The 22,592-nt window shown below is 45.6% G+C and overlaps 1 protein-coding gene across 5 annotated transcripts in view; it reads right to left on the bottom strand.

The window, feature by feature from the left end:
* Positions 1–22,592, bottom strand: part of LAMA3 (laminin subunit alpha 3) — a 241,599-nt gene that overhangs the window by 71,717 nt on the left and 147,290 nt on the right. For 4 of the 5 annotated variants that reach the window (XM_082640137.1, XM_082640134.1, XM_082640135.1 and 1 more), the window contains 8 exons: positions 19,644–19,788; positions 18,802–18,942; positions 17,177–17,338; positions 14,201–14,299; positions 11,698–11,781; positions 9,123–9,353; positions 5,005–5,118; positions 1,380–1,489 (listed from right to left, as the gene is read on the bottom strand). In XM_082640137.1, coding sequence (XP_082496263.1) covers positions 1,380–1,489; positions 5,005–5,118; positions 9,123–9,353; positions 11,698–11,781; positions 14,201–14,299; positions 17,177–17,338; positions 18,802–18,942; positions 19,644–19,788 — 1,086 coding nt within the window. Of the gene's footprint in view, positions 1–1,379; positions 1,490–5,004; positions 5,119–7,689; positions 8,388–9,122; positions 9,354–11,697; positions 11,782–14,200; positions 14,300–17,176; positions 17,339–18,801; positions 18,943–19,643; positions 19,789–22,592 lie in introns of those variants that run through there. The other variant, XM_082640138.1, reaches the window with a different exon arrangement.

Genomic DNA, 22,592 nt, shown 5'->3' with positions numbered 1-22,592 from the left:
AAGTGATAGATCCCTTTACAAATAAAGCCACAGGACTGGGCAGGTTTAACGAGTATCAAATACACAGAGAGCAAACCAGGATGCACATTTCAAATATGCATCTCCAGAAAAGCCACATTGGGCAGGTGACCTCTGATAATTTTGACTTGCCCAATTTCTCTGCTAACTCGGCTAATATCAATCAGCCTTGTGGTCCATAACTGTTCCACAGCCTGTGCACTACTGATACTTTATCAGCATCATTCTGATTTTCAAACCAAATCTTGCTTCACTTAGTTACCTGTTATATTTTGTTTGGACCCACAGTGAACATGTCATGATGAGAAAGACCATGATGAAGTGCCAAGGCCAAGCAGAACCTGGATTATCGTGAAAGGAAAATGGTGGCTTTCTACCCACAGCGTCTACTGGCCTTACTAGAGCCTGGATGATGATGCAGATCACATCTCTCTGTGGCACAGAACTGTCCATTGCCTTCCATCACACTGAGGACAAAATCCATAAAATCCAAGTGCCTTATTCTAGCCTGCAAGGTACAGGATCTGAATCCTGGTTGCCCCGCCAACCTCATCTCCTGGCCATCTCTCTCTCACTGCCATCCAGCCACACTTGCTTTCTTACTGTCCACAAACCCATCATCACAGGAGCTTTCTCGTCTGTTTTTTTTTTTTTTTTTCTTCTTCCTTGCCTTGGACCCTCATCATAATGCCACGGCTTACTCCATCTCATTGTTCATTGGTCCCTGTCCAACAACTCCAGAAAGCCCTCCTACCACCCTCTGTAAAGAATCTACTCACTACCCATAACATAACCCTTTTATCAAGGGCATGACCTATCTCCATCTGAAATTATACTTCAGATTGATTTGCACACGTATCTACTGAGTGTGATGGTTACCCCCACCCCTCTCCCCATACTCTCCAGGTAAAGCCTCATGAGATCGGAGTCTCTGCCAGCCTTCTTTACAGCAGTTTCCCCAGCATCTAGAGAGGGCAGCCTCATGATGGGGCTGAACGAACAGCAAAAGAAAAGAGGAAAAGGCAAAACCCAGAAGCATACAACTGGGAACGTCTGTTTTTGTCTTGGTTCTGGTTTGCATTTCTTGTTAATTCTTTTTTTTAATAGAACTGTTTTATTAAGATAGCATTCACATACCATAAAATTCACTCGTCTCAAATGTTCAATTCAATGGCTTTTAGTATGTTCCCACAATTGTACAATCACGACTGCAATTTTTGAGCGTTTTCATCACCCCTCAAAGAAACCTCATACCCTTCAATAGTCACTAACCATTTCCCTCCCACCGCCCCCTCCCCAGTCCTAGGCACCCACCAAACTACCTCCTGTCTCTATAGATTATTTTCCAACTCCCACAGTACCTGTTTGAATGAGGACACGGGCAGACCCTGCAGGATCCGTGGACAGCGTTCCCATAGTAACCCTCTTGGCAGCGCTCACAGTGCTCCCCGGCAGTGTTATGCTGGCAGTTCTTGGGACAGATAAAGAGTAACATTAATAACAGCTTTACTGCTGTTTACCTTTACTGCTATTGAGATCATTGTCTTCTTAATTACTCACACAATTATAACTCAAATCTGCTGACACTACAGAGTGATATTGGTTTTGCTAACCACATGCTTTTCCTATCTAGCCAATGATGGTTGGTGCTAAAAAAAGGAAGTGCCCTTCTGCTAGCTATTTGGTGTTACCATCGGGAGGCAGGATGAAATGAAGTGAGACCAGCTGGGTTCAAATCCCACTCTAACATTTAGTAGCTGTGGGATCTTGGGCAAGTCCCTTCACCTCTCTGGGCCTCAGTGTTTTTTTTATAAATCAATATTACTGGTGTGTGATTTACATACAATTCTAATTTTCTTAAAATGTACAGTTAAAATAATACCCACTTTCCAAGGCTGTTGGGAGGATTTGTGGGATCCACAGAGGAGTCTCTCAGGGGCATCAGATGAGGGTGCTGGCAGCTTCCTTTACTTTGCTCGGCTGCCCTGACTCTCTCAGAAACATCTGTTCTTTTGAACTAAGTGTTTACCTTTCCACATTAGTTTCCTTTCTTTTATAACTCCAAATGACAATTTTAAAGAAGAACTTCCTGGAGAGAGCTATTTTAGTCCTATCGCTACTTAGTTCTGAGCTGAAAACACTGGGGAAATAAGAACGTGGAGAAACAAGAATTGCAGTGAGGCCACCTGTATCCTACAAAAAATCCCTCTGAACTCTGGTCCTTTATGGGGGCACAGGGAGAGGAGTGTAGGAGGGGGTCAGAACATGAGTCGCTTGCTAAAGTCCCATAAGAATGTCTGAAATGCCCCTCAACCTCAGGTGAAAGTATCTGCCCCGGAATCGGTCTTCATCAGTCCTGCAAATTTGAGGCATCTGCCCATCAGGTTTCCTTGTTTTACTGTGAATAAGTAAATGAGTGAATGAATGAATGAATCCATATCCACTCCCACAGCATGTGCTCTCCGAACTCCATGGGACACCAAACATCTACTGGGCACGAACTAGATGCCCAACTATGCTAGGTACCAGGGATGCAAAGACGGATCAGTACCCTGACTCAGGGGTAGACAGAAGCCTGTGAATAGACATCTTCAATATAATGTGGGAAAGACGATGACAAACGTGTGGCAGCATGTCATAAGAGCAGAGGAACCTCAGGGGAGGCGATGATGCCTGCGTGGGGACAGAGGAGAGGAATGAGCTGGGTGGAGAAGTGTGGAAGGGCATTCTGGGCACATGGATCAGTGTGCACAGAACCTCAGTCTTGCAGGAGCGCAGCGGCGTGTGTGGGCAATGCGAAGCAGTTGGTATTCCCCAGGGTGAAGTGCAAGGGGGCGGGATGCAGCTGGAGAAGCAGCAGCGCAGGTCAAGGGGGCCCTGAGGTCGCCCGAGGAGTGTGGACATCTGGCTGTGAGCCTCAGGGGAGCCCCGAGTCAGCTGTGAGTTTCAGATAAATCATCCTGGGGGCAGGGGGAGACAGGCTCCAGCAACAGGGAGTAAAAAGGAGGAAAACTGAAGAGAGAGGATGAGAAGAGAAAGGGGAAGGGACTGGGCACAGAAGGCAGGGGAAGTGGGGAGAAAGGCCAGGAGAAGAGGGCGAGGCAGGGCCTTGGGTGGAGAGAAGGGAGCCCGTCATCAGAGCTCCCTCCAGCCCACAGCACCCCCGGGATGCATCACCACCTCCAGCTCCCTCCCCACTGGACACACACTGCTTTATTGGCCAGGGATCGGGCTGGTTTCTTTTCACACATCAAAGCCTTATTCTTGAAACAACAGGGAGATTTGCACATGTGTGAAGGTCCCAGATTTTAAAATTGACTCTGGACCTTGAGAGGCAGAGGCCAATGTGCAGATCGTCCCATCTGCCAGTGGAAGGTGCTTGGTTTCCTCGTTTCTGTTCTTTGAGGATGAGGGCGGCATCCTCAGCTCCCGCACGAAGGCCACGACAGAGAGCAGTGCCAGCACTCACTGCCTGCCACTGAGCGGCACCTGTGTGCCTGTACACGTGTGTGTACATGTGTGCAGGTGTATACATGCATGTGTGCACACAGGTACATCCCCCCACGAGACAGCAAGCCTCCTGAGACTAGGGATTATGGCCGATGGTTTTAACCCCCAGCACTTTGCTCAGTCCCTCCCACAAGAGCAAATACTCAGGAAGCGTTCCCTGAATGAATTGTTTCTAGAGGCTACATGGCCATTAGGGACAAGTGTAGACGGAGCTACAAAGAAAAGTGGGAAAGAAAATCTTGTTGTTTGATTAAAACATGAATTACGACTCTCACGAGTGATCTTTTCACCGGTGGCTGAACCACAGAGAAAACTCCCTTTTTTCTTCGGCAGTTTTTATAAAGTGGACTCGACATCTAGCAACGGTTTAACGACAAGATAAGTATTTTCATGAAATTGTCTACCTGTGTTACACACATCATACAGTATGAAACACAAACTATTATTTGAGATACCTAAGAGCTGGAAGACAACATCACCCAACATCTTTTATTCCTTTTGAACTCATACGGTTAAAATCCTACAGAATATTCCATCAGGCTCTTTACAACAATTTCCTGTCCTGGCCTGTCCCGTCTTGCGGAAGAAGCAGCTCCCCGGGACATGCCAAACGCGCATAAAATAGTCTAGGAACTCAAAGAGCTGAAACACACTCTAGGTGCCTTACACAAGGCAGAGGAAACCTGCGTCAGGAGAATGGATCTCCAAACGGCACAACGGAAGCGGGGGCTCTGGTTTCCTGGGGGCACCGGTGAGCTCTCCTTTCCTTGGAACTGTCCGTCCTCCCTCTAATGGGGAGGCCCTGGCCCCCAGGGAGAGGACCTCTGAGGACAGGGAGGAAGCCAGCAGAATAAAAACTGTTCTGCGTCAGGATGCATGAGAAAAATCTCCTGAGAATCTAATTTCCTGTGCGAGAATTTTCTAACATGTTCCAAAACAAGATAGTTTTCCGGTGGCTAAGTCGTAAACCACTGGGACTCCCCTCGCCTGTCTTCCCCCATAAACCCACTGCCTTGGCGGCCGTGGCGGTGAGTGAGTGTGTGCCCTCAGCCCTTCTTAGCAGCTCCTCCTCCTCTCATCGCTTTCTGGAGCTACCTGACAGCAATGAGGTCTCCTCTCGCGACCTCCTGTCACCCCAGCAAAACTGGGGTCCAAAGTAGTAGCTCTGGTTTATTATACCCTGGCAAGAGTTAAGCCCCAGGATCTACCCACTACTATCATCTAATGAGAAAGATTTAGAATCTAAGGTATAAGTCAATTGCTCAGACAGGTGTTCTCTGACGGCACACGTTAAAACGGAGGGAAAAGTGAGTGGGAAATAATTCAGCTTGGTTACCTGGAGACCCCTGGGTTCACACGGCAACCTTTATCTAGGGTTTGGTAGGAGATGCGACATTTGATATCTCAGGGCCTAGTAGAGGGGGATGGGGAGACATAGATTGTCTGCTGGTAGCATGAGGGCATCAATTTACTCACAATGCATATTCCCGAGCCATCCTGGCAGCGATTTGAATGTCCGTTGCAATTGCAGGGAACACACCGTCCGGTATATAAGCCTTTGTTATCCCGATAGTATCCAGGGCTACAACCCTATTTTTCAAACAGAGCATTTAGTCAATACAGAGAAAGAAATTATCATCCAAAGCAGGTGACCATTCTGACTGTCAAGGATTCACCTTTCTATCTTCACTCCTTTAGTTGGCATGTGGATTTCTACTTTCAAATGTGAGCCAGGTCCACTTGCTATTTTGGTCAGCTTCTCTGTTGTTTTCACACCATGGTAGGTGTGTGTGTTGGTGCCCACGTTGGAGACGTGTGGTGGGGAAATCAGAGCAGGGGGAGGGGTGGGGGGGAGTATGGAAGTAGGATGCCTCTCTCCTCCCACCAGTGGTTTTGAGGGCCAGTGGAGGGGTGGAGTGCTGAAAAAGCAGAGGATCAGGACCTCAGTCCTTCTGGGGGAGGGCCTCTGAGCAAATCCCTTCAAGTTCAAGTTCTCTTTGGGTAGCCAGTCCCTCTCCAAGTGTGGGTTTGGGCTGGTGGGGAGCAGTATGGGAGGAGGAGGAAAGACGGGGTTTTCACTGGGATCTATACAACAGTGGCAGAACCGGTGGGACCCTTTCACTGCCACTCACTGGTCTATGGGCTACAGGGAACCCCAGGGAAAGCAACCAGCTTGCATCCTAGTACAGAACTTGGCAGGGATGTCTGGTTCCGATTGAACACCAAGACCCAGCCTGAGGAAATCTCCAGAGTGTGGTCTCCTCTTGTTCAATACTGCTTCGATTAATTCTTTCTCTACGAATTGTCTCTTTCCAGTGTAACACACGTGATTATTTTTCATGTGGATGAAAAGAATTACGGTTTTCTTTTGATGAACAGATATTTTTTAAAAGGATTCTAGTGAAGAATGTCCCCAATAGAAAAAAAAGCAAGTATCATTATACCAGCCATTAAAAATTATTTAGATTTCTGTCTTTAAAGAGAATGATAGCCATTTTCTTTATTTTGGCAGAGCCAATCAGTGCACTGATTAAAGTCAGATGTTAACCCTAGTTTCTTTCATTAATCTCCTATACAGCTTTTTTTTAAAGCATCAGGAAAAATTAATACTTCAACATAAAAGATCATCTTTTATCTAATCTCTTTAAACAGCACGTACGTCTATGAGACTCTGAGGTTACAGTCAAGGGAAATCTGCTCTCATTCATCCATGGCCTTAAAGATCTCTAGCTGGCCAGGCTGGGGAGAGGAAGAAGCCAATGTGCTGGGGGAGAAAGAAGCTCACATCTTCCCTAGAGTGGAATATTCCAGTTTTGGCTAGAAGCTCCTTCCAAAAATGACACAATGATGCCAAATTGTACACAATAACAATACTATAATTTACAATATAATTTTCCCTTCAGCTATTAAGAACCATGTTTAGGCAAAAGAATGCATTGCAAAAACTTAGATTACTTTATGTGTTCTATGAATAGGCTTGTCTAAAGGAGAATCCAAATATGAAAGGAATGTTCTTGAGCTGAAAGCACGACTGAGAGATACATTTGAATGAAATTCAGCCAGTGGTGGTGTGATCGTATATACAATCTCTACTAACAAGGGACAAGTGCCTTATAATTATCACCATATATCACATTAGATGCTTATAAAATAATCCAATTTGGTAAAGAACAAATTATCCAAATAAATAAATATATCTGGTTTGATTATGACAACATGTCCAGTAAAAGCCTTAATTAACTATGCTTTGTGGGGGTAGGATGGTCTATCCTGGTTAAAGTAAATCACCCATCTTAATTTGCTCTTGATTAGAAACAGAAAAGTACTCTGCAAGTTATGCATCATGTGACCCTCAGAATGTTTGTCAGTTACTGAAATATAATCATTTTCTCACCTCTATAAGGCAAACAAACTCCAGATTTAACATAAAATGTCGTTCAACTAATTAGATTGTACTGAAGACTTATTCTAAGTGGAAATGAATGCATCCTAATATATTATTTCAGTAAAGAGGCTTTGCAACTAATCATTTTCTTAAGTGATAATTTTTCAGGATAACTTTTCCAATAAACGTTTGTAGTACAAATGATAAAATTACGTCTCTATCAAGTTTCCAGGGCTACTTCCACAGCCATATGATCTATTTCTCTGTGAATATACATGTACCATCCGGAAAGTTTAAAGACAGTGAAAGCAGAATTTACGAGTGTTTAATGTCTGGCAAATTGAAGCACATCTGTTAGGTATTAAAGAAAATTGATCTCATCACTTTCTTAAAAAGGGATTTCACTGATTCTCATGGTTAACTTTGTGGGTAATTTCTCTCCCAAGCAGAATTCGGAAGCCTATAGGCAACAGACTCTTTTGTCCTGAGGCTTGGGTTACTCTCAAAAGGGCACAGAGTTTCATAGATATTAACATCCCACAGGCATTCAAACTCTAGTGTCTCAGCACTTCCAGGTGGGCTGATGTTTATAGGATTTGTGGTTAACAGCTCAGGAGAGCAATCTGTCAGGCACCGTCAACACTGCCTGTCAACGGGATGGGGAGCCATCAGCCCTTCCTCCAGCCCACCCTCTCCTCACTCATCGCGGTAACTTAAAATCTCACGGAGCTGGGAACCCTTCCCCATCCCAACCCAAAATGTAAAAGGGACGTTACCTGGCTGGGTTTAAACTCCACATAACTTGCTTGCCGTTGGCTTTGACCGGGAAGCTGAAGAAGCACTACCCTTTGCTGCTGTGAATTGTATCCCAGACACTGCCCCAGGGCTGCCCCAAAGATCCACAGCCATCCCGCGCTCCGGGTGGACCCCCACACTGCCGGGGGCATCCTGGTCTCTGGGTGTCCTGCTGGCTGCACGCAGACCTCTGCCTCTTCCTCTTATACCTGCCCTTCCCACTCAGTGCCCAGGCCCGGCTGACTCAGGTAAGGCAGGCTGTCTGCGGCAGGAGGCCCCACCTGTAAACTTCACCCATGAGTCAGCCTGTGAGAGAGCGCACATAACAGTCCCGTGGGGAAGCGCGCCGCTCTGTAATTCCTGCCAGGTGGGGCAGGCATCACCTTCTACCCACCTCACCCCCCAGACAGCACAGGCCGCTGTAAATCACAGGCTGAGTCATGCGCCAAGGACACGCCCTGGCAGGAGGGTGGTAATCCAGAGGTCCCTCTCTTTCCCTTGGGCTCCGAATTTCTTTTAATCGGGCTAGAAAAGAGGGAGAAGGCAGGGGGAAGAAGAATAGAAGCACCTGTGGACTAAAAGTTACATGGTAGGGGTCCTGAGAAAACCACGGTGGGTAGATCATATTTTAACCTGCAAAATATATTATAATTTTAACCTGCAAATATATTGTATTTGCAGGTTAAAAAAAGAAACTGACGTGCAGATCACCTTGGGGTTTTCTGCAATCCAGGGTTCAGGATGCAAAGTGAAGGTTGTCGCTAAATCCACATCCGAGGCATGTCTGGAATTCTCAGAATGACAATGCCTGCTATTTCCTGTTAATTGTACTAACCACTGTGGTTTTTTTCCCTCTCTTCAGGAAGAGACCATTATTTGCAGTTTGAGACATGAAATGGTTTCATTTTGCGGCACCTTTTAATCACTTGAGGACAGTCAGGTTGACTGGGCCTCAAATGAGGATCTGCTGTGAGCTGGAAACTTGGACTGCAACTTCCTTTGAATAATCAGGATATTCAGTGGACTGTAACTGTTGGGGTGGGTGGTGGAGGGAGGCTCTGGATTAGAGAAAGGCTTGAGAACCCTGGGTCAGCTACTGGGAAAGCAGTGGCCCATACTGGGCCACTGGGATGCCCATGGGCGGGGTCCTTCCTGCTTCCCAGAAAGTCCAGATTTCTGCAACCCCCAGGATCCACCGAGCTTCTGTGGCTTTCCGATGGATTTTGAGACATTTGTGATTTCTTTTTCCTATTTAACACCTGCAAGTGGTCCAGGTAAGATAGAAGCTAGAGCCCAGCAGAAATTTGTTCGATGGTCAGAGGGCCCCAAATCGTCCAGCAGTGCTGGACAGCAGACAGGTACACCAGCCACAGGAGACCCTGGGGGGATTTTATGGTTTAGGAGCATTTCCTACCTGACATGAGTCACCTGTGTAGTCAGGGGGGCAGGCACACATCTCTACGTTCTGTGCTCGACGTCCACTTCCTGTTTCCGAGGCCTCCTCCAGCCCCACCCCGCTCAGGGTGAGCCGCTGTGTCTCGGTGAAGTAGAGGCCCCGGAGGTGCACACCTCGCAGTCTAGACAGCACCATCATCAACTCTTCCCGAGACACGGGGGCACCGCTGCTGGCGCGTCTGAAGTTTCCCTATATGTGAAAGCAGAGAGGCAAGGTCTCCCTGTGGTAAGCTCACTCCCAGGGCCTTCAGAGACAGCCAGCCAGAAGGAATCCAATAAAGCCATTTAAAATGCTTCAGGGGAAAAATAAATTAAATGCATCAGGAAAAATACTAAAATAAGATAGGTAAGTAGACACAGTGGATTTATATTCAGAAGTCACGTGTCCTGGGTTATTTCCAAGAAGGGAGAAGGCCACGAGGAAGCGGGAAAAAATGAAGGCAGGAAATAAGGAGCAATAAAATGAAATCAGATTTCCCAGTGTTAGGCTTATTGTAAAATGCACTTTTATTTGTGCAAGCAGTGAGAGTGAGAAAGATACAGGAGAGAGACATGGACACTGAATAAGTCACACAGCTCAGATCGTTCATTAAATGTTCATTATTGTGATAGTACAATCTTTTCTTGCACACACACATTCATATTATTTTATTTTTATGATGGTATATAACATGTAACATAAAATTTACCATCTTAACCATTTTTAACAGTAGGGCACAAGAGTGTTAATTATATTTACGTCATTGTGCAACAGATCTTTAGAAGTTTATCATCTTGCAAAACTGAAACTCTGCAACTATTAAGCAATAACTCCCGTTTCCTCCTCCCGCAGCCCCTGGCAACCACCATTCTCCTTTCTGTTTCTATGAATCTGAGTACTTTTTTTTAATATAAATTGATTTGTTTTTATTTTTGGCTGTGTTGGGTCTTCGTTGCTGCACGTGGGCTTTCTCTAGTTGCGGCGAGCGGGGGCTACTCTTCCTTGCGGTGCACAGGTTTCTCATTGCGTTGGCTTCTCTTGTTGCAGAGCATGGGCTCTAGAGCGCAGGCTCAGTAGTTGTGGCGCACGGGCTTAGTTGCTCTGCGGCACGTGGGATCTTCCCAGACCAGGGCTTTAACCCGTGTCCCCTGCATTGGCAGGCGGATTCTTAACCACTGCGCCACCAGGGAAGCCCTGAATCTGAGCGCTTTAAATACCTCCTACAAGGGGAATCACACAGTATTTGTCTTTTTGTGACTTGCTTATTTCACTTAGTGTACTGTCCTCAAGTTTCATTCATGTTCTAGCATGTGACAGGACTTTCTTCTTTTTGAAGGCTGGATTATATTCCAGTGCATGTACATGCCACGTTTTCTTCATCCATTCACCTGTCAGTAGACATTTCAGTTGCTTCTACCTTTTGGCTATCGCGAGTAGTGCTGCCATGAACATGGGTGTGCAAGTATCTTCAAAATCCTGTTTTCAGTTCGTTTGAACATAGAGTTGACCCTTGAATAATGCGGGCGCCAACCTTTTGAGCAGTCAAAATTCTGCGTATAACTTCACAGTTGGCTCTCCATACCTGTGGTTACAAATTCGCAAATTCAACCAACTGCAGGTCATGTAGTAGTGTGCATTTACTGGAAAAAGATTCAGCCATTTTTCTTGAATAAATGCTTTTCAGATTCCACAAGCCTTTGGTTAATTGTCAGAGTTCTAAAATAGTTGATTTTGACCATTTCTGCCACATTGCTTTTATGGAGGAAAAACAGGTTCTTCACCATTTTTGCTGGCATCACCTCTCTCATATAAACAGAATCACATAATAGATGGGCTTTTGTGTCTTGCTTCTTTCCCTCAGTATAATGTTTTTGAGGTGCATCCACAGTGTGGAAAGTATCCATACTTTGTTCCATTTATTGCCAAATAGTAATCCATTGTATGGGTGGACCAGTACAGAAATGTTACAGTGTGTCTGGGAGTTCAAGGTACTTGAAAAAGTATCACCTTGAGGATGTATTTACTAATCCTCACTGGACGTATTTAATAATATAATTGGAACACTCTAAAGGAATAATTGTAACCATGTAGGTTTAACACAATGCTTTATAATTTGATGAGCTTTCCTTTATTTAGCTATATTATTCTTACTTCTTTTGGTGTTAGATGTTTTTGTGACTTTTCTTTTTATTCACCCCAAACATTTGTTGGACAGTCACCAGGTCCCAGGCACTGAGGGAGGCCTGAGGATGACAGGGAGCTACGTCGTAGCATTTACAGACTCACAGAGTTGACAAAACAAGGATACTTGGGTGTAAAACAGGAGAGACGGTGGTAAGAGCCATAAAGATGGTGCAACAAAGCCCTGTGAGGATGGAGCCCTGTATATTTTATATAATTTATATTTTTAATTTAGATATCTAAATTACATTTATATAAATATAGTTAATATTTTAAATCCATAAAATAAGTCAGAAAAACAACTCTTTGAAAGAACTAAATCGTGGGACAAAAAGGCTCATCAAGAAGAATTTCATGCTTGCTTTTCCATTACCTCTACCACCTGCACTCGCCCATGATGCAGCCGGTCTGGCCGGGGGTGATTCGGCCCCTCATAGATGACGGACATGTGCTGACCCTGTTTAAAGAAACACATGAATGTGTTAGTGGCTTGGTTGGGATATTTTGAGGTTTATGATTGATCTAGGAACAAATGTCTATGGACCTGCATTACATGAGATGCCTGATTCTAAAAAAGTAGCTGCAAAATGAACTGACTGGCAAAAGGAGTAGTAACGTGGAAATGGAATAATAAGCCCTAACACGGTTCATTTTCACAAATAGGAAACCAGGAAAATTCTCTTGACTGAAAGTGGCTTAAAAAGATGGAAACAGTTTTTTTTTTTTTTTTTTTTTTTAATGATGCTTTGTAGTCAATGCATGAGGTGCTGGTTTCCTTACTGCCTACAGGACCGCATGGGTAGCAAGAAAGTGCTTTGAGGGGTGGGTAAGTGGGGAGGGCAGGGAGGGTAGAAAGTTGGCAGGGCTGCCTGTGCAGGCTGCATAGATAGGGAGCAGCAGAGCTGGCACGTGGTGGAGGAATTAGCCCTGCAGCCCATACCCTGCAGGACCCAGCCCTGCTCACTTAGCCTCCGCACGCTCGTCCCCATTACGGTGGCTCTCGAGGTCCCATGGGAGGGTCAGCACCCACGAGCAGCACTCTCACCCCACACCCACACACACAAGTACAGCTTTTCTGTTGTAGCACCAAACCCCAAAGGGTTTCATTCATTAGAGCCAGTTTTCAGAAACAAAAGCATTATCTGCGATCACTAATTGAAAACCTTAATCTAAGAAACATGCCCATAGGCTTTTAACTTCAGTGGTTTGGAACAAAGCAGTGGAGTAAATGTTTCATGAGCCTAAAGTACTTTCCATGTTTGAAGATAAATTAAGAAGAAATTTTGGTCATCACTTCTCCATGAATTCCAACAGTCTGCATAACAATATAGGCAGTAAAATATAGGCATACTAATGGCCTGAATTTGAGATGCTCTGCAAAAATAATGAAGCTGAAATACAACATGTCATAACAGTATTTTTATCATGGAACTATTTTTCCTTAGACTGTAACTCTAAAATCTTGAATGCTTCCTTTTCAAGTTGTTTTGCAAAGGTTCCTTTGAGAACCTTTTAAAACAACAGTTCAATACACTTGGGTGCCAGTAGAAACAAAACACAACACAGCCATGCCTGAACACAAAAGCTACCAGAATGCGAGGCCCTCATCTGGGATGAGGCATGTGGGATTTTCCAGTCCCCTCTTATACCGTGAATGACACAAGAAAACCCTTCAGGAAGCTGGAATTGCATCGCATTAATTATAGCACAAGTTCAGGCTATGGCACCTCACCCCATGTGCGAGGCTCTGTACATTGTAGGGGATTCAATGCAGGATGTGATATCACCCCTTACCTCAAGGAAATTTTCCAGATTGCAGTTCTGGACTGTGTGCCTGGCACACAGCATGCGGGTGTCACTTCTCAGAAAACCAAAGGGGCTCCCCACTGTCTACCTCAGGCCAAACTCCTCATCATGGCATTAAACACACCCCTTCCTACCCTTCCAGGCTTGTTTTCAATGGCCCGGCACATGCTGATAACACAGCCAACTTGGACTGCTCACCCCTGGAGCGCTGCTCCTCTGCCTAGGTTCAACTTACTCTCTGCCGGGGAAGGGGAAGGGTGTTTCTCCTCTCACGCTCATTCTTTTTTTTTTTTTTGCGGTTTGTGGGCCTCTCACTGTTGTGGCCTCTCCCGTTGCGGAGCACAGGCTCCGGACGCACAGGCCCAGCGGCCATGGCTCCTGGGCCCAGCCACTCCGCGGCATGTGGGATCTTCCCAGACCGGGGCACGAACCCGTGTCCCCTGCATCGGCAGGCGGACTCTCAACCACTGCGCCACCAGGGAAGCCCTCTCACGCTCATTCTTAAAGGCGTGGCTCAAAACTAACCTTTTCCATGAACTCTTCTGAGGGCACCGACTACATAAGCCCCCACTTGGACTCCAGCTCCCACAGAGTCTTGTCTGAACTTTGTCTCAAAGGCTTAATGTTCAGTGGACTGTAGGTCTTTGGTCATTTCTCTCATGTCCCCTCCTGGTTACACTTTTTTTTGAGGGCAGGGATCACCTGTCCTTTATGAGCCCAGCAATGTGACTTGGCAAACAGGGAGGTCTCAAAAATGTTTGTGAGACAAAATTGAAAGATAGAAACATAAAACAAGTTTATGTTGAGGCAGTGATTGTGAGACTCCAAGTGAGAGATGGTTAAGTTCTCTGGAAGGGAAGAAAAGAGAAACCATTTGGGGCTGGGATGGTCAGGGACCAAGGGTCCTGAGGAGGTGCCACATGCTCTAAACTTCGCTTTGAGTTTCTACAAAATATTGGAAATGACTTAATCCAAACTTTCTGTAGGCCACTTAACAAGATATCCTAAAATTGGACTGGCTCCAATTGCAACCGCCACTTTCTGCTACTTGGGTCGTGTCTGACACCTACGGTGAGCTGCACATCTGGCTTCTTTTCCAGAAGAAACATGTCACCAGGCAGTCCAAAGGACTTCATTTGGTAGGTGAGGTAGCCACCATATGAGGAAACCTGAAATTGAAATAGTAGGATTAATAGCACAAGCATTAAAAGAGAACATGGCAACATTAACTCATCTACGAAGTACACTGGCACATAGATCTGGAAAGATACACAATCAGCCTGTTAACAATGGTCATTTCTACTGAGTGGAATTGAAGACGGCATTTTAACTTTCTACTTTATACCATTTTATATCAATTAAAATGTTTAATATGAACATGATTGAATTTTACAAGCAAGAAGATACTTCTGTTAAAAAGAAAAATAGTCATGCAGAAACAAATAAGATCCTTTTATTCTAGATGATGACTAAACCAAAATGTCTATTTAATCCATGGCTATTCTAAGAAATCTAGGCCATTGCTTTCCTATTTAATGGAGAGACTTTGTTAATATCTATCAGTTACAAAATGAACCTCTAAAAATAAATTGTCACAAAAAAAACTTCCCGGGCTTCCCTGGTGGCACAGTGGTTGAGAGTCCGCCTGCTGATGCAGGGGACATGGGTTCGTGCCCCGGTCTGGGAGGATCCCACATGCCGCAGAGCGGCTGGGCCCGTGAGCCATGGCCGCTGAGCCTACACGTCCGGAGCCTGTGCTCCGCAACGGGAGAGGCCACAGCATACCGCAAAAAAAAAAAAAAAAACCCAAAAAACAAAACAAAAAACAAAAAAAACCTTCCCCTGAGGGCAGATGGTGAATATTTCCTAAGTGATTCTGCATTCTCCTGGATGCATAGGCTATGTCCGCCTGTACCACCAGGTATACGGGCGTCCTCTCAGGGCTGCCTCCGCAGCATGACGGTGGTGGAAACATGGAGGTGAATGATCATGGGTTTTTTAGACAGCGACTTCACCTCTGGTCCTGATATCTCCCACCCTTAAAGAAAAAACTGATCAAGAAGGAAGGAGTGACTGAAAGATGGAAATCAGAGGCAACATCATCTCAGGGAAGGCAGACAAAATACCCTTACTGGAGATGCAAATAAGCTGGAGCAGGGAGGAGGGGCAGCCCTTCAGGGCTCCCAATCCACTGAAGTTCTTCCCTAGAATCTACAGCCTACACAGCTTCACAGAGTAATGACCTTAGAATCTGGAAGTATTCCAAGGTAACATCTTGAATCATCTTATTGAGATTAAGTATTGCCTTTTTGATGGACTGAGGAGGTTAAAAATATGTCTACATATTCTTTGATATTCTTGCTTTCAAGAGGTGGAGCTTAATTCTCCTCCCAGAGTGTGGGCTGGGCTTTGTGACTGAACAAAATATGTTAGCAGTGACGGTGTGTCATTTCTGAAATGAGGTTACAAAAATGTTGTTCTCCCTCCCTGTCGCTCTCTCTCTTTCTCTCTCCTCTCCTCTCCCACCCACCTCTTTCTCTCTCCCTCATTTGCTTTGGAGGAAGCCAGCTGCCATGTCATGAGGACCCTCAGGCAGCCTATGGTGGGCCTCACGTGAATAGGAACTGAGGCCTCTGACCACCAGCCAGCCAGGAACACTGGCCTGCTGACAACCACGCCAGTGAGCTTGGAAGTGGATCCTCCAGTCCCAGATGCCTGCAGCCCTGGCTGACATCTTGACCACAACCGCATGAAAGAACCTGAGCCATCCACTCCTGGATTCTTGATCCATGGAAACTGGGCAAGAAAATAATGACCTGTTGCTTTAAGCTTCCAAGTTTGTGGGTCATTTGTTAGCCTGGACTAGATGACCAGTAAGTACAGGGCTCGCCATGTGGACGTGAAGAGGCATATCACATGAGGGAGAAGTGGGGTTATATGAGAGAAGCAACATGCCCCATACTCAGAGGTCAAAATCCATAGTCCTTCAACCTGAAGACAGAATCAGAGAGCTCAGGCTGCCAAGGGACGAATATTTAGTCATTGTAGATGTGAGACTACGGCATCACCTGGGCTGGGCCCTGTGAAATCCACCCCTTCTCCAAAGCTCTATCCTGGGCCACCAGGTGCATATGTCACCTGAGGATGTCTCTATGGGATGCTCACACTTCTGTCCATATAAATGAGTGTAGGTGGTCAGATCCTGGAATAATAATTTACGCAGCAAAGGAAAAGCAACTCCTTTATAAGCTCCCCAAGGAGCGTCTAACCACACGTGACTCCCAGTCTCCCAGTTTATCCCTCTTCTCCCCTTTCCCCCCTTGGTAACCATAAGTTTGTTTTTTACATCTGTGACATATACACACTACTACATATAAAACAGATAACTAATAAGGACTTACTGTACGGCACAGGGAACTCTACTCAATACTCTGTAATGACCTATATGGGAAAAGAATCTAATAAAAGAGTGGGTATATGTATATGTATAACTGATCCACTCTGCTGTACACCTGAAACTAACACAACATTGTAAATCAACTATACTCCAATAAACATTTTTTAAAAAGAAATAAAATGTATTCATAACCACACGTGACTCTACTAATGAAAGCCGTGCTGTCACTGGATCCTGTGCTTCTTTTAATAAGCTCATGAGTCACTTCTCAGCTTTTGTTTTCCTGACAAGGGGCCCTTCTTCTGCTTTAAAACAAAGAATTCTCAGCATTGGCATTTAAACACATACATGTGCCATTCGCGGCAGATATTATTTAAATGGTTATTTCCCCAGAGGAAATTTCTTTGGCATTAAGTGAAAATCAGGAAGAACGTGGTGCAGGATTTCCTTTGCTGGTGAGCAACCATGTGGGCCCCTGAGGCCCGTACACCCTCAGCCTCTCTATCTTCTGCATTTGTGATTAACTGAAGTTCTTCAGTTTTAGTAACCTGAACTTCCGGAACCTTCCTTCCAGACATCCAGTAAATGATGCCCTGCAGTGACGGAGGAGGTCCAGCAAGAGCACGGGAGAACAGCAGGACATGGTTACCTTGTCCCCCAGGTAGGAAGCAGGGGCGACCCACGACACGCTGTGAACCGTTGAGGGCAGCTCCTGGAGGTCGGCCACCACGCTGCTGCTGCCCGGGTTGAAGGAGATGGGGATGTCCACTCTGTCTGCCGTCTCCAGGCGCCAGCCCATCATATCCACAAACTGAAACACAGAGGCAACGGATGGAAACGTGTGCCCATGGCGTCTTTGGCGATAGTTGAATTATGCAGAGTAGAAAGAGCTGTGGGGCAGCCACCTTACTTCAAAGGCTTCCCTCCGGTATCTCCTCTCGTGTCTGACTCCAGTGAGGGAGCCCACTCCCACTCAGCCCCCACCTGACCCATCGCAACTAGGAATTCTCAAAGGGTAGTGACCAGATGCACGTGGGACTTATCCTTGTTGCCCAGCACACATCCTGGTTCCTGACATTTAGTAGGTGTTCAGAAAATATTCAAATAATACACAAATAAGGGTGTGAATAATAACGAGGACTGTGGGCGCATTTTAATGGTGAGCTCCTTAGAAAATGTGATGTGGAATACAGTGGACCGCTGTCATTATTTTTCTCTAAATGGAGCATCAAAATTATTATTATTTTTAAATATTTATTTACTCATTGGGCTGTGTTGGGTCTTAAGGTGCGGCAGGCAGGATCTTTAGTTGCAGCATGAGAACTCTTAGTTGTGGCATGTGGGATCTAGTTCCCTGACCAGGGATCAAACTCAGGCCCCCTGCATTGGGAGCACGGAGTCTTAGCCACTGGATCACCAGGGAAGTCCCAAGAAGCATCAAAATTAAATATTCCCCAGATCACAAAGGAAGCCAGGAGTTAAACTATGAGGGGAAGAAAAAGAAGGAACTGACAAGACATAGAGTCAGAATAATGCTTCCGGGTTCCCCTGAGGGTAAGAAGAGGAGACTTCAGGGTGGATTTACAAACTTTTTTCCCCCCCATTACAAGCCTGCATTCCTTTCAGGAGGCAGGCAGTAAAATAGAGAAAACAATCTTTCTTTGAATATTTGTTGGACATTAAGACATGTCACACAAGAAAGCAAGCATGAGACTAATGGTTCATGGAATCATGAAAGCAACAAAAGTTTTAGTTTCCTGGAGTTAATTTTAAAAGTGGCTAAAGAGAAGATGTGGTTAAAACGGGTGAGAAGGTAAGTAAAACCGGAAGATAAGCAGATAAGAAGAAACAAGGGGCAAGAACAACTAACTCCATTTATTTAATGAGTTTTTATTGAGCATCTACTATGTTTCAGAGCCTACTCAAGGCACTGGGATTGTATCAAGGAGCTTACATGTGAGTGGTGGAGAAAATAGATACGTAATAAACAACCTTTAGAACTGTGATACATGCTATGAAGTACACAGAGAAGGGTGAAGCCACAGAGTGAGGCATGGCATCTCTAAGCACTTGAGCAGAGAGCTGATGAACTGAGGGACATGAGGACATCTGGGGACAGAACACCGCAGGCTGAGGACCAGCGAGCACAACGCTTAACATTCTAACCAAGCAAGATGCTAAAAACCCCACAACCCTTCACGTCTCATGACAATGCATTACTTCCTCATTTGGAAGTACTAAATAGAAACAAAAGGAGTCTAATGCCCTGCCTACCTTAGCTCTTCTCTTATGTGAGCTGTGACAGTGATGACTGACTCCGAAACAAAAGCAGCTGGTACAACCTTTGGGGTTCGCTGGGTCCAGGTAGAATGACCCTTCCTGACACACGTTACATTCTGTACCTTCCACATTTTCCTATTGAAGAAAAACATGAAACGCGATCATTCCTTCTAAAGGTTCTCTGATTGGAGAGAGCTACGTGTACAAATTAAGTATCAACATAAGATGATAGAACATGGATGCTAACAAAGCAAGCACAGTTACATGGCTGTTAAGCTTTTTACCACATTCGTTATTTAAACTTTTATACCATGTACAAACGGAAGAGAGGATTTCCTAAATTTCATAAGATGCCCTTTGGCAACCTGAAGGTAGAGAAAGAGCACCAGAAGGATTCACAATATGGGGGGAACTACCACTTTAGAACATCCACTGGGACTCGGGAGCTCTCCTATACCCTGCAGAATGCCTTGGAGCAGAGATGATTAACCTGGGGTGCATGGGACAGGAATAGGCTTCAGGGGAACCCACAAACCTCTTGAGATTATAGACAAACGTTTGTGTTGAATTTTCTGAAGACAGTATATATCTGTCATCAGATTCTTAAGGAGGTCTGTGGCCTCTTCAAAGGACAAGAGCAGTGCGGGGGCGGGGGGGGAGGTCTTCGCTTCTGACTATTTCTATCCAATGAGAATGACTAGAAAATGCTATAGTCATTATGGAAATCTATCTTGGATCAATCCCATTTCCCACCGATTTTTATACAATGACTCAGCATGAAGACCCTCCACAATGGTCAGTGGCCAACGTCCCCAGCGTTGCACATTCCATCTTACCTTGCAGAGGCAAGACCCTGTCTCCAGGTCACAGCCTGCTGGCTCAGTCCCATCTCTGTTGCATTGGCAGGGGAGGCACTCAGGGAAGCGGTAGAAGCCGGAAGCACACCGGTCACACTGCCGCCCTGTGATTCTGGGCTTGCATCTGTACTTAAGCAAAGGAAGCAAAGGTCCTCGTCATCTTTCTACACACACTTCTAAAGCCGACCTGCACTGCCGCAAAGCAGTTGCTGTATGAAGCCAGTTAAATAGACACAGGGCCTGTCCACGGGGTGCTAGCGTCCAAGGCAGAATGGAGAGAAGCAGATACAAGGCACTCACACAAAGTAGCTCAAGGTGACCGTCATCCTGATGATGAAAGGGGTCAAAAGATACACACTTCCAGTTATAAAATGAACAGGTCCTGGGATGTCATGTACAGCATGGCAACTGTAGTTAATAACACCGCATTGCATATGTGAAAGTTGGTAAGAGAGAAAATCTTAAGAATAGTTATCATGAGAAAAAAAAATTTGTAACTGTACGGTGACGGGTGCTAACTAGACTTACCGTGGTGATCATTTCACAATGTACACAAATAGCGAATCATTATGTATACACCTGAAACTAATATAATGTTACATGTCAGTTATACCTTAATTAAAAAAAAACAATGACCATCATTGATGTGATTCCAAGGGCCAGGCTTGGTACTAGGCTCTGGGGTGCACAGAAGGACACAGTCTCTGGGCCTGAGAGCTCTTAAGTGTTGAGGTGGAAATGTGAACGATATACACACAGGATCTAAACAGGGGTTAGAGGGCCAGCTCAGACCCAGCATCCCTGGGGGAGGTGATGCCTGAGCTGAGTGTAAAAGGCCAAGTGTCCCGGGGTAGGAGGTGGGGCAGGCGTTCCAGACAGCAGGAACAGGGGGACACGGCTTGGCATGTGCAGGGAACACAGCAGGTGCTCCTGGAGCAGGGGTATGAGCAGGGATGCTGAACCACGAGCCTGGAGAGGCGGGAGGGGGCCAGCTCATGTGGACGGAGATGCTGGCCATTGTGACACTGTCCCGGGGCCCTGGAGCGTGGGGCTGAGTCCTGCACACTGAAGGCGGACTGGCCGGAGTTCCACCCCCGCTCTCACATGTATTAGAGACAGCGTCTCAGCAAGTTATCCAACTTCTCAAGGCCTTGCTTTCTCGTCTGAGGGAGATGGGAAGCAGTAGCCGCTGCCTCCCGGGACCACCGTCATCTTGAAAAGCTTTCAGAGAGGAAGGAGGGAGGCTGGCTGTGTGTGAAGGACTGAGCTGAGATCGGTTCCACGGCAGGTAGATGAGGGCCCGAACGAGGGCAGAGGTTCTCAGTATGGATGGGGGGATGGGTTCCAAACTATCTTAGGGGGAGGATGCTGGGGCCCGTCGTGGTCTGGGTGAGAGGACAGAAGGCAAGGAGGACCCCCAGTGGTCTGGCTGGACAGGGAGGGAGGGGGGCAACGGCCTGTGTGGGGCTGGGCTCCAAGGAGGCTCCAGGGAGCTCTGAGCACAAGAGTGGCTGAGAAAACACTAGAGGCTTCTCAGGGCTGAGAAGCCCAACACCCGAGAGGTGAGGAGAGGAAGAGGCAGCTGGGTCACTGAGCTCCACAGCTGAAGCCTGATAGATCTACATACTGACTTTTTCTTGTAGGTCCAAAGAAAGTATTAGGAAATCTGCTTTCTATTAGACTGTTAGGAGTACAATCTGATTTGAAATATTTTCTCATTAACTTGCTACCAAATGTAAGCTATCACCTATCTCACTCGAGGATGATGAAGATATGGTATCTATATACAATGGAATACTACTCAGCCATAAAAAGGAATGAAATCTTGTCATCTGCAGCAACATGGATGGACTTGGAGAGTGTTCTGCTAAGTGAAATAAGTCAGACAGAGAAATGCAAATACTGTATCATCTCACTTATGTATGGAATCTAAAAAATACAACAAACTAGTGAATATAACAAAAAAGCAGCAGACTCCCAGATATGGAGAACAAACTGGTAGCTATCAGTGGGGAGAGGGAAGTGGGGAGTAAATGGTACAAACTATTATGTATAAAATAAGCTGTAAGGGTATATTGTACAACACCAATTTTATAGTAACCGTAAGTGGAGTATAACCTTTAAAAATTGTGAATCACTATATTGTACACCTGTAGTTTATATAATATTGTGCATCAACTATACTTCAATTTAAAAAATAATCTCACCCCAGGGACCATCCCCAAAAAAGACAAATATAACTTTATATCCCAGTAAGTTTGCCTTGGGCAAATATCTGCTTATAATTAAGTAAAGAATTCTGTACGTGATTAAGAACACAAACTTGGGACCAGGTGGCCTAGGTTTGAATCCAAACTCTGCTACTTACAGGAAGCTCGAGCAATTAATCTCTTTACAACTGACTTTCCTCATCTGTAGCTCATAATACCCACTTCATAGGATTACCGTGAGAATTTAATAAAATAAAAATCTAAAAATCTTAGAAGAGTGCCGTGCACATGTAAGCATTTGCTATCATTACTCCTGTTATGGTATCAGCTAAGGGGAGCACATGTGTTTCCCTTTATCCCACTCACCACACCTAAAAAGACAAAATCACTTTTACCGGCAAGGCCTGCTGACAGGTCAAATGTCATTCAGCACAGCCCCACCCCCTCATCTCCCTCCCTCCCTGATACCTGCAGGGACTGTTTTCGTGAGGAAGAAACGTATTCTCCAAATCACACCTCTAGTGGTTTAGGTGGAAGGTGGAAGCAGTCTGCTTGGAGCGATTGCTGCAGACTCGGGACTGCAAACTCTGGAAGAGGTCAGGGACCCTCTGGGAAGCTGGAGAAACTATGGGCCATCTCAGAAAAGTACTTCCACCCACTCACAGGTTACATCACCTCTCTCTCTCTCTCTCTTTCTAGCACACACAATTTTGTTCCT

The sequence above is a fragment of the Mesoplodon mirus genome (genome assembly GCF_964341445.2).
Source record: "Mesoplodon mirus genome assembly, chromosome: 13".
Classification (NCBI taxonomy): Eukaryota; Metazoa; Chordata; class Mammalia; order Artiodactyla; family Ziphiidae; genus Mesoplodon; species Mesoplodon mirus.
The sequence above is the reverse complement of the archived record's forward strand: the minus strand, read 5'-3'. Positions and strand labels throughout refer to the sequence as shown.